Source organism: Lepidochelys kempii, chromosome 16 (genome assembly GCF_965140265.1).
Source record: "Lepidochelys kempii isolate rLepKem1 chromosome 16, rLepKem1.hap2, whole genome shotgun sequence".
In the NCBI taxonomy this organism is placed as follows: Eukaryota; Metazoa; Chordata; order Testudines; family Cheloniidae; genus Lepidochelys; species Lepidochelys kempii.
This window is the reverse complement of record NC_133271.1, coordinates 23998074-24013576: the sequence shown is the minus strand read 5'-3', so window position 1 is coordinate 24013576 and position 15503 is coordinate 23998074. Positions and strand designations below refer to the sequence as shown.

The 15503-nt window shown below is 45.2% G+C and overlaps 1 protein-coding gene across 13 annotated transcripts in view; it reads left to right on the top strand.

Annotated features, from left to right (window-relative positions):
* KCNT1 (potassium sodium-activated channel subfamily T member 1) overlaps positions 1 to 15503 on the top strand; it is a 178180-nt gene that overhangs the window by 45704 nt on the left and 116973 nt on the right. For 5 of the 13 annotated variants that reach the window (XM_073314268.1, XM_073314266.1, XM_073314269.1 and 2 more), the window contains exon 1: positions 8998 to 9227. The exons of 7 other annotated variants lie outside the window; for them this stretch is intronic. In XM_073314268.1, coding sequence (XP_073170369.1) covers positions 9079 to 9227 — 149 coding nt within the window. In that variant the 5' untranslated portion in view covers positions 8998 to 9078. Of the gene's footprint in view, positions 1 to 563; positions 653 to 8997; positions 9228 to 15503 lie in introns of those variants that run through there. One more of the 13 variants, XM_073314271.1, reaches the window with a different exon arrangement.

Here is a 15503-nt window from a genome sequence, read left to right as displayed (position 1 = left end):
CCTGCTGCTGTTATGTGAACACTCATAACCTGGGGCATTGGAGCTCCTGTCTTGCTAGTCTGCTCCGGTAACGCCTCTCAGTGGCACCCTAGGACTGGGATGAAGGCAAATCTATGTGACTCTGGTTTTGCCTTCTCCTCTTCTGCATGGCATGTTGCCAGCTGCCCCAATGCATTCATGGCTGCGAAGTGTGGGTTATGACACCACCCCAAGGTTCATGTCCGTACGCTTGATAGCACTCCACACAGTGGTGCTGGAACAATTTTGGTAGTGGGGGGTGCAGAAGGGGAAAACCATGTATTTGGGTTGTTCCCCCTATTTCAAGCCAGGGGGTGCGGTAGCACCCCAAGTTCCAGCCCCTATGACTCCACGCCATGTCAATCCTGGGCATTCTCTCTTCTCCCTCCTCCCTACATCATGCCCCTCCATACCTAGTCTTGGCAGGATTGTTCTTTACCACGTATACGAAGAAGATTTTCTCATTCCCCACCTTATTCCACAGCTCACCCTGCTAGAGCCAGGGGACAGAAGCAATTCTTAAGCTACGCATGTGTACACTTGCTAAGGGACTCCTTTGGAGCAGGAGGCAGTTTGATTCTCTCCGCTGCAAGAGTATGATGAAATCCTTGCTAAGACGCTGATACAGAATGAGGTAAATATTTTTATTCCTGCATACTCGTTTCCCTTAGAATTGACTTGCATCTTAAATGATGTGTGGATACTAATTAAACTACTCGCTGCAGCCACTTGCTCCCATTAGCAAATTTCTTCACAGCCGTAAATACCAGCCATAATTTTTCCTCCAACAGAATTCTGGAGAAATTGGCCAAGTTAGATATGCCCGAATGCTCCATCCTGCTGTGGGGAGTAAGTAGCCGGGGCCAATGAATTTACGAAGCTGTGATCCTGGTGTCTGGCACGTCTTGTGTGAGTGAAGAATGGGGGGGAGGAGAGTGAGGAGAAATGAAGAGGATATGTCTTGTGCTCTGTGGGAGCTCTCTCTTCAATAACGGCTTTCAACCTTCTGTCCCAACAATTGCTCTGCATGCATCCAGTGCATGCGGGGACATTTACAACCTGCAACTTTACGACATTGCTTTATTTTAAATTCCTTTTGCATTGATTTATATCAATCCTTTCTCACACTGCCAGTTTCTTTATTGCAGGCTATATGTTCTGCAGAATCTTGTGAGCGGTTCCTTCCCCATCAGATATTCACAGCAGTAAGTTAAATTTCTCTGCCAATAAATATTGCCAGCATCTAAGCAATAAAGTCTCTCTTAAAGTCACATTCACCAGCTGGCTTCAGCTGAGTAGCCACGCAACTTCCAGTAACATCAAAGGCCATGGAAATTCTCTGTTTCTGTGGCATGCCACACACACATCCTGCGTTGCGGCAAATCATATGAATTTGTGGCAGTTCCCTGATGCTGCAATAGGAGGTGGTATAATGCTGACTTATAGAGTATTATGATACAGATTGAGTTGACTAGCTGATGTTCCCGGTACGGCAGAAGGAGATAGTATGCTGCAGAAATGGTAGTAGTGTTGTTTGTTATTTATTTGGGGTATCATAGCGCCTAGTTTTAGCCACGGTGAGCTTGTGCTGGCTATTAAATGTCCACAAAGAGATGTCAGAGAGATGGGCAGAGATTTTAGTTTGGCCAGAAGGTGGTAGATCTGTGGTTAGAATGTAGTTAGTGCTGTCTTGTTGCAGTTTCTTGATGCTCCAGCAGGAGGTGGAAAATTGCACGAAGGCTATGTCTAGGAGATCCTATTTTTATTTCAAGTAACCGAGAACTTCCTAGTGATCTTTCCTTCTACTACACAAGAGAACACACCGAGGTTTGTACTTTAAAACACAAAACACACCCACCTCCCATAAATCATCACACCTGAATGAAGGATCTCTCAAGGAGAACGCTGACTCATTTCTGTCAGTGGCGGAGCTTCACATTAATAGACACCAACAGTAACTTTTCTGTTGTTAGGTTGTCTCTCCAAATGCAAACCGCAATGTCCTTAAAGACCCGGCTTGTCATAATTTTGTGTCTTGTGTATATGAAAATACATGCTACTAGTAACTCTGTCATATCCACTCAAGTGGCACACGTACCAGCGTCAAGAAAGAGAACAGTCTCCTGGTGCAGCAAACAGGGGTGAAGAATACTTCCATTCTGGATGTTGCAGAGGCTGCTATTTTCCTAAAAACAATAATATATTCCAAGGAGAGAAAATATTTCCACAGTAATCTAAGAAGCACACTGATGCATGTTCTTCCATTTATGCATGGCATCCATTGGAGGACAGAGCCCTATAGCTGTTTAAAAAAATAATTGCATGAATCCAGGATTCTTGTGCCAAATGGGTCAGATTCTGAGGAGACTTTGTGGGTCCTTAGCACATTTGAGGATGTTGCCTATTGATAACACATTCTCCAGCGAGAGGTAAGTGCAATAGTTAGGCATCTCTGCAAATTGTGCTTTTCAGCAGGTTCAACCTTTTACAATGTGCTGCTGATGAATTGCACGTTTCTGACTACGTTGTGCATCACTTTTCCTGTCAGTTGCTGCTGTGCTTCATTTGTTGTAACCACGAGGAAAAATGTTGTTACACAGAAGAGTAATTCATCTGGAGTTATTTTATCATACTGCTGGTAACCAGCTCAAGGTCAGGGGTTACAGCGATGCCAGAGAGTGTGTGGAACTCTAAGTAGTCATTAGCCTGATTGCTGAAAGCCAGAGAATGCTTGCATTACTACTGTGATAAGTCTTGATTTATTTAGTAAGGATCTTGGGAAGTCCAAGCACTCCCTGAAGATTTCCATTGTCTGGATGTCGATTTTCCTAGTAGCTCAGCCTAAAGTTTGGTTTCTTAATGTTCGCAGGCTTCTTACTGCCAGAGAACCTTCTTTCCACCCTAGTAGAAACAGCCGGCTCTGGGTTTTTTGCCACCCCAAGCAAAAAAAATGTTTGCTCCCCCCCCCTTTTTTTTGTGTGGCTTTTACACTTTGCAATTTTTTTTGTTTGTTTTTTTGACCGTTTAAAATTAAAAAAAAAAAAGCAGAGAATTTGTAGTTAGTGAAATAAAACAATTTCCTACTCGTGTACTCATGTATGCACCGGGCCAGTCATGGCGTGAGCTGGGCTGTGTCTGCCTGGGCAGAGTTAGGGCTGCCCCTGCGCCGGAGGTCTTGGCATAGGCAGGATGTCAGCGCCAACCTCAGGGCTCATGTGGTCCCCACGGGTCGGACCAAGTCACGCTGCTGGCGGGGTGCCCAGCCTGGCTGTTGCTGCCGAGTAACCAGAGGGGCCTGGAGCTGCGTGGAGGCACCGATCAGCTCTGCCTCCTGTCTCCTTCCCCGTGAGCATGCCTGGGGGCTTGCTGCTGCCCTCCGGAGCTGGGCGTTGCAGTCCCGTGCTGGCAGGAGCAAGCAGCGGGCGTGGGGGGGGGGGTTGCCCGGTCCCTCTGCTCCCCTGGCGCCGCGCCCAGTCTGAAATGGCTGGGATTGGCAGCGGGGGACGCTCCTCCCCCATGCTGCATAGCAAGACATGGGGCCGTGGGAAGGGGAGCTGCAGCCATTTCAGACTGGGATTGGCAGCGGGGGACACTCCTCCCCCACGCTGCATAGCAAGACATGGGGCTGTGGGAAGGGCTGCTGCAGCCATTTCAGACTGGGATTGGTGCCGGGGGTGTTAGTGGTGCCATCCACCAGTTGTGTTTGATATACAGACAATTGCAGAGGCGCTTGAAGCAACGACTGTTCCATATGCCCCCCATTTTCCACTTTTTCAGTTTTCTGATCTCGTGCCCTTCCCCCTCCACGTCCCCCCCCAAAAAAACAAACAAACCCCAAATGAATGGAGTTCTGGCCATTGGTGCCTAGAACATTTCCTGAAATTTTGGAATTGATCAGATGTGGCGTTCAAAAGTTATTGCGAAGTAGACACAGAAATGCTGTCATGCTGAGTAGGAAGCTTTCTGCAAGTTCAGCCAACAAGCCTGTTCTTCTCTGCCCATACCATGTGCTTTTACACAGTTCCTTTTTTGCAAACTTGCTTGAAGAACCCAGCCAGCAAGTAGCTGGAGCACAAATGATAAGAGTCTGTAGTTATTTTTGCAGGGCTGCACACTGGCTTTCATAAACAGCTTGAAAAACTCATTGCAAAATATATTCTGAAAGTTCAGGACACTATACCTGGTCAATAAATGGCCAGTGCAGTATGGTATGTACTTGTTGCAAAATTCTCGAGCCAATGGGTAGCACAGAGAGATTGAGGCCAGTTTTTGAAATATTTTTAGTAATCTCTGATGTGATTAAGTATTTGAACGTTACTGTTAAATTTGAGGCACTTTGCAAACATAGGTAAGTTGCATTTCCTGTGCTGAAGAGCTTGCAGTTAAGTGAAATAGTGTGCAGTTTTGCAGCTGGGCAGCCAAGCAAGGCAAAACCTTCTCCATGAATACGATGCCAATGCAAAGAAGACTGACTGCAATGGCTGTGTATGTAGCATATTCAGGAAGTGACAGTATGAACATGAGTCGACAGTGATGGATTCTTTTGTAGACCCTATGTTATGAAACCAGCTAGCTGTTCTGGGCTGACTTTTTGTAAATGTAGATTGCTGTGTGTGGGTGAAGACATAATAATACTCTTAAAATGTGAGAGCAGGAATGGTATGAGACTATTCAAATGACTATGTCTGTCTGCCTCATTCCATATGAATGATCATATAAAGGGAGATCTGCAGACGTTGGATTTGATCTGAAGTCCATTGTAACCAATGGGAATCTTTTTGGTGACTTCAGTGGGCATTGGATGAAGTCCTGAGTTAGCCAGCATGTTTCACTGCTGTGACTGTTGTAGGTAAAAATCCAGACTGGATTTTTCTGCACTGCTGCAGGGGATTCTTGCTACAAACCACAATGCATTCCAAATTAATCTCACTGGAACTCTGCACTACTCTTGGCAGCTGCCAGTCCCCTTCCCAGTGCCCAGACCAGCAGTCCTATGCGACAGATTAGGAGTTTGTTTTTCTCAGGTGACTTGTTGGAGGTCAGCCTGAATCTTAAGATTTGCTGATTATTTTTTCTCCCCAAATTAGTTATTTTAAACTGCGTATAAATGTTTTAATTTTACTTTTCGTCCCTCCTTCCAAGGCTAAGCCTCTGATCTGGTCAGAGCTGTGCTTGTGTCTTGGATGCATTCACTGACCCAAGGCTGCAAAAGAAAAGTGGCTTCCGGGGCTCCATTTTCTTGTTGATGTTTCCAAACCAGAGTTGTCACCCATACTGACCTTTGTACAGAGCACGTTTCTAGCTAGCCAGGCACGTGTCTCTGAGCAGAGCCAAGGGAAGATTTTAGTATAGCAATGGGGCTCGGGTGGGGAAAACCATCCAATTCTCCGGCTGTTCAATTGAGTTTACATTCAAATTGAGGCGTGAGGCCAGTTTTTAGTTTCAGATAAGTTATTCTAATGAGTCATAATTAGAGTATCTCTTTAAGTGTTTGTAATATCTATTTATTTTGGACAAAGAACCCAACCTTCCTCCATGGAGAAGCACACATAAGAACAAAATAAATGTCCATAAGTTAAATACTAATGAATTCAGTTGCATAAAAGTTTTCTAGCAAAATGTAGTGTATAAAGGAAAGTTCTTTGTTATTGCTTAAAGTTTTCCTATGGGCTATATAGCTTACTTAGAGATCCATATTTTTAAAAGATTTATTTTGAACTTGCTGATTTTTAGAGAATTTCTCCATTCTAACAGCTTTCAATAAATACCAAATGCATTTATTATAGTAATTTTTAAAGCCCTCTTGTTCCATTGAATAGCTCTAACATGCATGATCACATTTATTATTAATATGTTGAATGGCTGCACAAAAGGAGTTTTGACAGCCAATATTGGAAACTACTTAAACAAAAGCAAAATATTAAAGGTGCATTTGCCATGGAGTCAGTTGAATCTAATGAGAAATCCTTTCTTTTCAGTCACATTTTCAGCAACTGTTATACCCATCATGACTTTTTCTGAACAATTCCATTTCTTTTTCTCCAGTCTGCCACTCAGCAGTGGTCTCAGGGTAATGCAAATGTTGAAATGAGAAATCAGCAGTTTGTAGTGGGCTTGCAAAGTAGTAATTAAGCATTAAATCCCTGGTTTGCAGTGTAGCCAGACGCTAACCCCAAGCCTCCCCCAGGCAGAAGCAGCTCCTGCTCATGGGGAGGAAGGGAAGCCCATGCTCCCGCAGCCCAGCATCTGCCCTTTCAAGCAGTCTGAACAGCTTCCTGTTTTGCCAGTTACCTTGCTCTTGAAGTTTGCACGATTTCCTGTCAAAATCACAAACTGCAGCAAAAGTCCCACTGATGTTAGGTGCTTGCTTAAAGCTGTATATCACCAATTGTGTTCATGCTTATGAATATGTAATCAATTAATGTAAGGAATGAGTGAATAGTTTGACTGTAAGAAACCAATTGCAAGGCTTGGTTGCAAAGTATTACTGTGTAAGGATAATCAAGGTGTATATGGGGCTGTTTAAGAGCTGGCACATCAGTAATTGGCATTGCTTTTGTATCTATTTTATGTTGGGGGGGAAAAACTTTTATAGAATATGCTTAATAGTGATGTCCCCTTAAGGAATGGGGATGTGGTCTCATCGTCGGAGCAGGGAACTGGGTTCGAGCTCTCGTCCCAGCTATGCCATGTACATCCCTTTGTATCTTAGGTAAAGAGCCTCTCTGCACCTCAAAATAATAGGAATAACAATCAGGGTTTAAGTTTAATATTTCACTTACGTAAGTGAAGGAGGGTTAGTCTGCATTTTTCTCATGGTTTTATTTGAATCTGTTGTAGGTTGGTGCAAATCCACAGTGGTGGGTGCTCTGGTCAGTATTTCAAAAGTAACGTATAGATCAACACCCCTTTATTATTCTCAGATCAAATCCAATAACTGGAGCTGGCTGGAAAATGTCCCCCCAACACATTTTTGACTTTTCATTGAAAAACAGCAAACCAAAACCCTCTGTCAAAACACCAAGATTCAGTTTGTTGGGGTTTTAGATTTTTGATTCAACATCAAACTTTTCTGGGGAAAGCAGACACCTTATTGTGAAAACTCTTGATTATTTAGGAGCTCAACTTTCTTTTGAAATATTTCTACCAGCCCTGCAAATCTCCTGCAGCGACAAAAGAAATATAATCCCCACCAGAGCTCCACACTGCAGCTCTCCGGCACTACCCGTTCCTCCTGTCATTCCAGGTGAGTGAGGAAAGATTGCCTCTGCAGTGTTCTCCCGTCTCAAGCTCTCTCCTCATCTTTTCAGATATGACTGGACTAAGCTGCTCAACCCTCCTGTGGAGGAGGCATAATTTTGACTGCCAATGCAACCAATCCAGCTTTTTGCAGTGAAACAGCACAGGGCACAATGGTTTCAGGGCAGGGAGTATAGAATAACTTGCTATAACACTGAAATGGCAAAAGGAATTTTAGGTGACCCCAGTGGAATTACCAGAGTGGGAATTTGGCCAAGACAGTGGATGAATGAAAAATGAAGTGGAAGCTGTAGTGACCACAAGTTGGTTTTAAGTCTTCTCCAGAAAGTTCTACTACAACTCTTGTAGTACAATGCGCCAATGTCACAGTGGCACCGCACCGACTGGGAAGGTAGACCACCATCTAATCTCTCAAGGATATTTCATACAGCACCTAAGTCTTCCTAGGAGGTCTTCCATCCAAGTACTTGACTCTCATTAACCTTGCTTAGCTTGTGGAATCTTGATAGCAGCTTAGCAACACACAGGATATGGTAGGGCCTCAGACTTGTTCTCACATATCATCTTAAATATTTGTTTAAAGTAAATAGCATATAAATGGTCAATAGGCTCCCTCGGTGCTGTCCTTCGTGCTGAAACTCCCACTGCACGCTTGGCTGGCCTGAATATATAAATTCTGCATGAACCTGGCTAGAGTTGTTTAACAGAATCCTGAAGGCAACTAGGCCCTCCTGCCCCTGTTTGATGTGTTGCAAACTGATCTGAAGTGAGGAATATCAGTGGGAACCTCCTGGATGATAACTAAAATGTGAGTGACATTTTTATTAGTAATTAAGATTTATTTACTTTTCTGCATTCTTGGAGAACTTGTCTAACAAAGTTGTATTTTAACCAAAGAAACACAGGTTACATTGGTAGTGGGATGAAGAGCCAGTTACTTTAAAAGTCACTGGTTTGAATCCAGCCTAAACCAGTAGTGTCTGAAAGCTGTTTGCAACTGATGGTAGCTCAAGGGACAAGGAGCAGTGGGGTTGATGGGTGAAAGTCCAGTTTCATGGGGATAGTGCCCACATCACCAAAATGACCACTACGATGGGTGCTAATGAATGGTAGCATTCTCAGTAGCCAGACCAAGGACTTAATGGCCCGTGTTGAATGGACTTCCCCTTCACCCACACAGGTGCTCCTTTTGAGTCCGGATTAAAGTGTGTAAACAGGGCAATGTGGGGGAAGCCTGTGCTGTGTGAGGACTCAGCCTCTGAGATTGTCATTTACCAGCATTAAATTCACACTCGGACATTTTACAAAAAGAAACTGGGGGGAGGGAGAGGGAAATAACATCTCCCACCTACGGGAAGGGAGAATAATTTCTGTGATCCCTTGCCCCACAAGCCACTGCTGTCTTGGGTGCAGTCATAAAACCAATCCCGTCATTTTAATAATCAGCCAGCCAAGGCAAAGGATATACTGCACTAAACAAATGATGTTTTTTATTTATGAAGTGAAACCATTATACAGGCTCCTGCATTATGAATCTCTTGTCATCTCTGCTGTTTTACTGCATGGCACGCGATTCATAACAGCAGCACGACCATAGACTTTTCCTTAATTTCCCTCGCTACCAAGATAAATCTACAGGGCAGGATTGTTCCACTGAGCAGCTGCGGGTGGGGAGAGTGACTAGAGGAAGGAGGTGGTACATGCCGACAGCTCTGAACTGCAGGCAGTATGAAGATTGCTATGTATGAGAGAGATCTGGGGGAAAAGAGGAGGAAGTAGGAGGCATCCAAAGCTCTTAGAATGGCAAGAGCCAAGCTGAAGAATTCCCCATCCGAGATCAATTCACATGTAAAAACTGTCCCACCAGCAACGACAGAGGATGTCCATGGGGTCAGCCCCTTGTTACCAGCTCGGAGGATGGGATCCTTGGGGAGTGATGTCGGACAAAGGTATTGCAGGGCTGCAGTGGTGCATGAGGTTTAGAGGGGTGTGGGTGGTGGCACATTTTTATTTAAATATAAGGAACAAATCCGTGCAGTCAGCAGCTCTTGGGGGTGGCGGAGTGCATTGCTTTTGGTAGACATGTCAAAAACCCACCTCAACCCCTAATGTTCAATTGTGAATTAGGCAGCAGGATCAGGAGAAAGCCAGTTGCTTTTGAAAATTTTATAGTCTCTTTGACTAGGAAAAGCAGATCTGAAAGGCAGCACTGAGACCTCCAGTGCTGCTACCCACAACTGTTAACTTGCACTGCACATTATCTGTGCAGTATAAAAATGAAGCTTATTTTACGGTGATAACACAATATTGTGCTTTGTTCCTATGCACCATATTTTGAACTAGAATCAGAGATGCATGATCCCACATCTGAGGAATAATTTATGTACGATCACACATGAAAATAATCAAAGCACTTGCATATACAAATGCTGCAGCCTCTTTCTGTAAGCACACAGCTGCTCTGTGCATGGAGCTATGAGCCATTTCTTAGACGGGTCAGAATATTGTTCTATATTGCACTTGCATTATTCAGTTCCTGGCTTCTTCCTCCATAGTGTTTCCTGATTATGGTAAAGATGCAGATGTGGTCCCTCACTTTCTGTTCTGTTTGTTCTGTGTTGTATTCCTTTTATTCTCCCTTTATTTTCAGCCTTTCACCCCATCAGCACAAACGGGTTATCTCACTTTTGATCATGTACTGTATTTCCCAGTGTGTAATTTTGTGCTTTTTCTAGTTCAGCCTTCCAAAGCAAATGAGTCACAGTAGGAAAGCTTCTGCCCATGTCAGGTTTTACTTGTTTGGCATTTGCTTGGGAGAAATTAGCCATTTCAGAAGCAGCCTTTCCCCATATGTCACTGGGCAAGGGGGGAAATAGCAACACTTGTGGAATTAGCTGACGTGGTCCCAGTTGGAACAGACGGAGAAAGGAACGTACCCTCGAAGCAAGGCATTGGAATCGGTGTGCTCCTCTCACCGGTGGCATGAGCGGGTGGGGGATACCATAGAGAACTGCGCTGTGTGGACACTGCACTCCCAAGGGTCCGGAATGGAGTGCTCAGCAGCTGGCTTTCTGGCTGAGCTCGAGCGCAAGTCTTGGCTTCCCTGTATACATTCCCTCTCAGGGGAACGTGTGCCCTCCACCTGGTGATCTAGCGGGTCTTTGCCATCTGACTTGGTGAGGCATGGTCTCAAATATCTGGGAAGTTGCAAATAGGCAGCATGCAGGTAGATTAGAACCACAGCAGGCACGCTTCTGTGGTCTCAGCACGCGGTAGCCATCTGAGCCTCACTTCATTTGGCACCGTTCTTCCACGCCCTCCGTGGTGCAACGAGGATCGTTTTTCCCCTCTGCCAGTTTGCTTGTCTTATGCCCCCTTCATCAAAGGTGCTTACAAGCTCGGCATGATACATAGTCCTGTGGGAAGTACACCTAAATGCCTAGAAGGGTAGGTCTGATTCTGTGTTGGCAGAGCTGTCAACGCAGCTAGCTTCACTCTCTGTGGCTGTTCATGCCCTGCCAGCTTATTCTTCCCAGTGGTGGTGGGGCTCTTGGGTTGCAGCTGTATTGTGTCCTTAAAGGGCCTTGCACTTACTGCTGGAACGCCCTTAGGAGCCCATCTGCTGTGAATCAGCCAGAAAGATACCGACTGAGAAGTACAAGGGGCATCCTCCCTCTGCCAGGCTCTGGGACTCAATGCTCCACCTACCCAGCACTCTTGGCCCAGGGCTGGGAGCCAAGACCAGATATCCAACCCTTCCTTCCTTGTGTGATACGAACTCCACACCCCCCTTTGGGGCAAACCTGTCACAAGGAAGGAATGTGTGTGTGTGTGGGGGAGATCCAGTGTCCCATTGGGGGGGGGGAAAGAGCCATTGCAGAATTAATGAAACTGCAGGGGTTCTAGAGGAGACCATCACATGTATCAACATTCCAGAGGATATCTGTGGGAGTGCTGCCTCTGGGCAGTGGGAGGGGTAACAACAAGAAAACATGTTGGACCCAATTCCCCTTGTAGGCCTCATCAGTGGGCTTGCAGCTGGTGCACTTCTGCAGTCCGCTAAGGTAGGCATGGGGTCCCTGCACCAATGCCAATCACAGGGGCTCAAATCTCAATATAAACAAGGGCTCAGCTGCAGTTCCACTGAAGTGAACTAAGAGATGATTTTGACATTCTGTAGGTTAGATGTAGAGCGCAAAGTATTAGCTGGAAACTGCTCATAGCCTATGGGAAGAATGGATTGATCTCTTGAACCCTGGCCTAGCCCTCAGAGCTTGTACTGACCATGGCTTCCTGAATTCTGTCCCTGATTTGCTTCCTTCCTGTGTGTGCCACTTCCTGATAACTAAGTTGGCAGTCTGAATCAGGAGTTTTACGCATCACTGTTGCCGCTTACAGGTAACAAAGAGGGAAGATTGCTTTGAAGTGGTGAATGGCTGATTTAAGATATTCCATCTCCTCCAAAGCCAGACGCTGCCCAATCTCTGGCAGTCCCGCTAAACTGAGCTATGAGAATTGTTGCTGGGAGTCTGGGCTGAAATAATAAAGTGGTGGTGGAAGTTAAAAACAAAAATATTACAGACTGTTCCCAGGGGTGCAGATTAGTTCACTGTGAGACTGAAGCCCGTGGCTTAGACTCGTAGGCTTTATTTTTCTCTGAATATTTCACATTTCAGTGATTTCAGCCATAACAACATGGTGGCTCGGGATCCAGTGCAGAAAAATGGAGGTGGGCTTGTTTCAAAATAATACATTCTTCAGGTGTTTGATATTTGAACATCTAAAAGTGAAGAAGCGGGAGACCTGTATTTTCCCGGGTGTACAGAACTCGGAGCACTTTTCGTTGGGACATCGAAGGATTGGCTCAGTTCATGCCCTAGTACATAGGAGAGCCATTGGGGTTATTTCTATGTCTCAAAGGGCTGATCTGGGCTGATTGTATTCCAGCCTGGGCAACCTCCCTGAGCCCAGCAGGGTGGAACAGAGTGCAGAATCTGGCTCTGTCTAGGACACATGACTTTAACTGTTCCTAGAAACAGGGTTTTGTGGAGCTTGGCTATTGAATGTGGGAACCAAAATGGGGAACTTTAAACAGATTCAGCTGCAGCCATTCTTTCCTGTATTGAGTGGAGTTAATGGTGCAGGGAGGACTTCACGGAAGGGAACATATGACAAGAAGGAACACTGAGAAGCCACAGGAAGAATCCGACCTAGTTCATGCTTTAAATACCTAACTGCATTGGGGCAGGCTTAAGGTGGCTGTGTTTGGTAGGCAGCTGCTGGCAGGCTGTAGGACATAAAAATACTTGCACTTGGATGTACCTTCCCATTTCATGTGCTGCTGATTTCCCTGACATACCAGATACATGGATTTTTTTTTAATACAAAAAAGCAATTTTGCAACAGAATCCTACCCTGTGCATGCAGCTGGGAAAGAGGAGAATTTTTGGCCAGTTGCCCTGAGGCAATCTTAAGAGATCAAAAATGTGCATGCAGAATAGCTAGTGTTTAAGGCCCCTTCTGAAATACCCTCCCTTCTCTCTCCATGGAACACTGGAGAGAGCTCAGTTTATTAGCTTGAAAAGGACAAAGGGCTGAGCAGAAGTAGCTGTGAATTGAACCCGAGGACTCGGAGCCATTGTTTAAACCCCCTTTTCTAACAAAAGCTAAATTCTAAGTGAAAATTTGCTTGTTTTTTCTTTTCAAACAAAAAATAACAAATAAATGGAGCTTTGCTTTGGCCACTTGCCACCGTGAGCAAAACAGTTAGATTCCTGGCTGGCATCTTCCCAGCACTCCACTGAGGAAAATAGCAACAGTCTAACCTCGACATCCCTTAAAGATCAAGCACTTCAGCGGAAGGGAGAACCATCCCAGAGTGTTTGGGAAGCGTAATTTCTAAACAGCCAGTGGTGATTCCTCCCCGAGGGGGGCAGCCAGGCATTAACAAATGACTTGTACTTCTCTGCAAGCTCCCAAATGCAATTAGACCAGCGGAGAGGTTCACTGTGACTGCAAAGTCGATTAAAGCCCTTTTATATTAACAACCAAGCTGCTGAGTAGGTGTGTGTGTGTTTTCCACCTGCTGTCAAACATACTTCCATGTCACAGTCAGTATTAAAATTCCCTTTTTTGGGTAATAACCCCCAGAGCTAGTCTTTTTTTTTATCATTTCTTGAGCAGAAGGTTTTCTCCGGCAAATGTGGTCTTGTAAGATTGAACTCTATTTGCAATATATTAAATGGACTCTTCGGCTTTTTTAATATCAGCCTAGGACATTGGGTGCAGAAAAGAGAAACAGGATCACCAGCAACTGACAGGTAGAATCCTGCTCCCTCTCCTGCCCCTTACAGAGTCTCACAAAAGCTGGAGATAGGGAACAGGTGTGTCACACAGTTATGTCAGCTGCTGAGCTCCCTAGAGACGGGCACTTAGAGCAGCAAGTATCTTGTTACGTTACAGGGTTCACATCCAACTGTATCAAGACACTTTGGGATCGACACCTTGGGGACAGAGACCCATACAATAGTTACTCTTTGGAACCCCCAGAGGATTGAAACTGAGTCAGGAGGTGTTGTGTATCCCGGCTCTGACCCTGTGTTTGGTAAGAGTTCACCATACACATTTGCTTTGGCTTTCCTGAGTCATGTTCACTGAGCTGCATCTGGCTGGTAGAATCATTTCTCTCTTCCCGTGTCTTTGGCATTTCACCTCCCTTCCCCCCATGCCCTCATCTTTTCGGCTTTGAGGCAATGGGAGACTGGTCTGAACCCACCCTCCTGAGTTTGGGGAATGTGGATGTTGGAATCACAGCCCTGAATGGGATTTTGGAGCTGGGTCTAGCACGGTGATGGATCAAGGCTGTGACAAAGATGGCTTTTTAATGTGCTTTTTTAAATATATCTGTCAGACAAGAACCCTGCAGCCCTTCTCTGATGCAGGGATGGTCACACAGGTTTGTTCCACCTCTAGATTAGATTTCATGCAATGCAATGTTCATATACCTCTAGATTAGATTTTATGCAATGCAAGGCTGCTCAGAAACTGAAGTGAGCACAGAATGCTGTAGCCTGCTTCCTTCGTGCGGTCTCCATAGCAGGAATTTAAGTAGGTTCCCATAGTGTGTAACCTACAAAATTGATTTGGCCTTGGTTACCTGAGAAATCGCCTCTCCCCTTGGGCCAGATCGCCCCAGCTGAGATCAGCAGCAATGCTCAAGCTGCTGGCGAAGTTTTATCTGTGAGAGTTCTGTTTTGGAACTTGCTTCCCCCCTTGGTTCTCCAGAGTTCAGATCTGTTAACCTGTGAGCACTCTACAAAGGCCATCTTTTTCTCCAGGCTGTGGGGGAGGGCATGGGCTGAGCATTGGAAGAGCTGAAATTTATGACTGGTGGATATTTCTGTGTGCAGGTCAGGTGCACCACACTTTATGTTGTATTGTATGATGTGACTGTTGTGCTGAACATATCAGCCTTATGTTATGGTTGCCCGGAACAAAGAACGGTATCTATGGAGCTTTTTAGACCTATATAAGCAAACAATGGGTTGATCCCAAAGCCCAGATCCAAACAGCTCTGAATTTGGGGGGCATGAGTGGTGTATATGGGTGCATGTTTTCCCTCCAGTTCCTGATCCAGAACTGAATTTAGCAGCTCAACTCCATCTCACTTGAAAATATTTTTAATTTACCATTGTAAAATTAAGCTCTTGTATAGGAGTTAATTCCTAATGGTGTCAGACTTTCATGCACCTCCTCTCTGTCAGGTTCTGTCACTGACTCTTCCCTTGTGAAAGTTTCTAATCTTCCCAGATGCAATGCCAGGAGTGAGGACTTCGTTGTGTGGCTAAACCCCTGCAGGGGGAATCAGAAAATCTGGGTTCTTTTCCTGGCTCTGAAATGGACTCACTGAGTGAACTTGGACCAAGCCGCTATTCCTCTCTGCAGCTCAGTTTCCACCTCTGAAAAGTATTTCTCCACCTTACAGGGATATTGGCAAAGGGAGCTTGGAGAGGAAGGACAGCCCAATGGTTATGGTGGTAGTCTGGGATTTGGGATTCCCAAATTCAGTTTCCAGTTCTACCACAGACTTCCTGCATGACTGTGGGCATGTTATTTAGTGTCTCTGTGCCTCAGTTTCCCATCTGTAAAATGCCTCACAATGTTGTGAAGATGAATAGTCAGGCAATCAGACATCTCAGGATTGGGGGCCATAGAGTGCTGCAGAA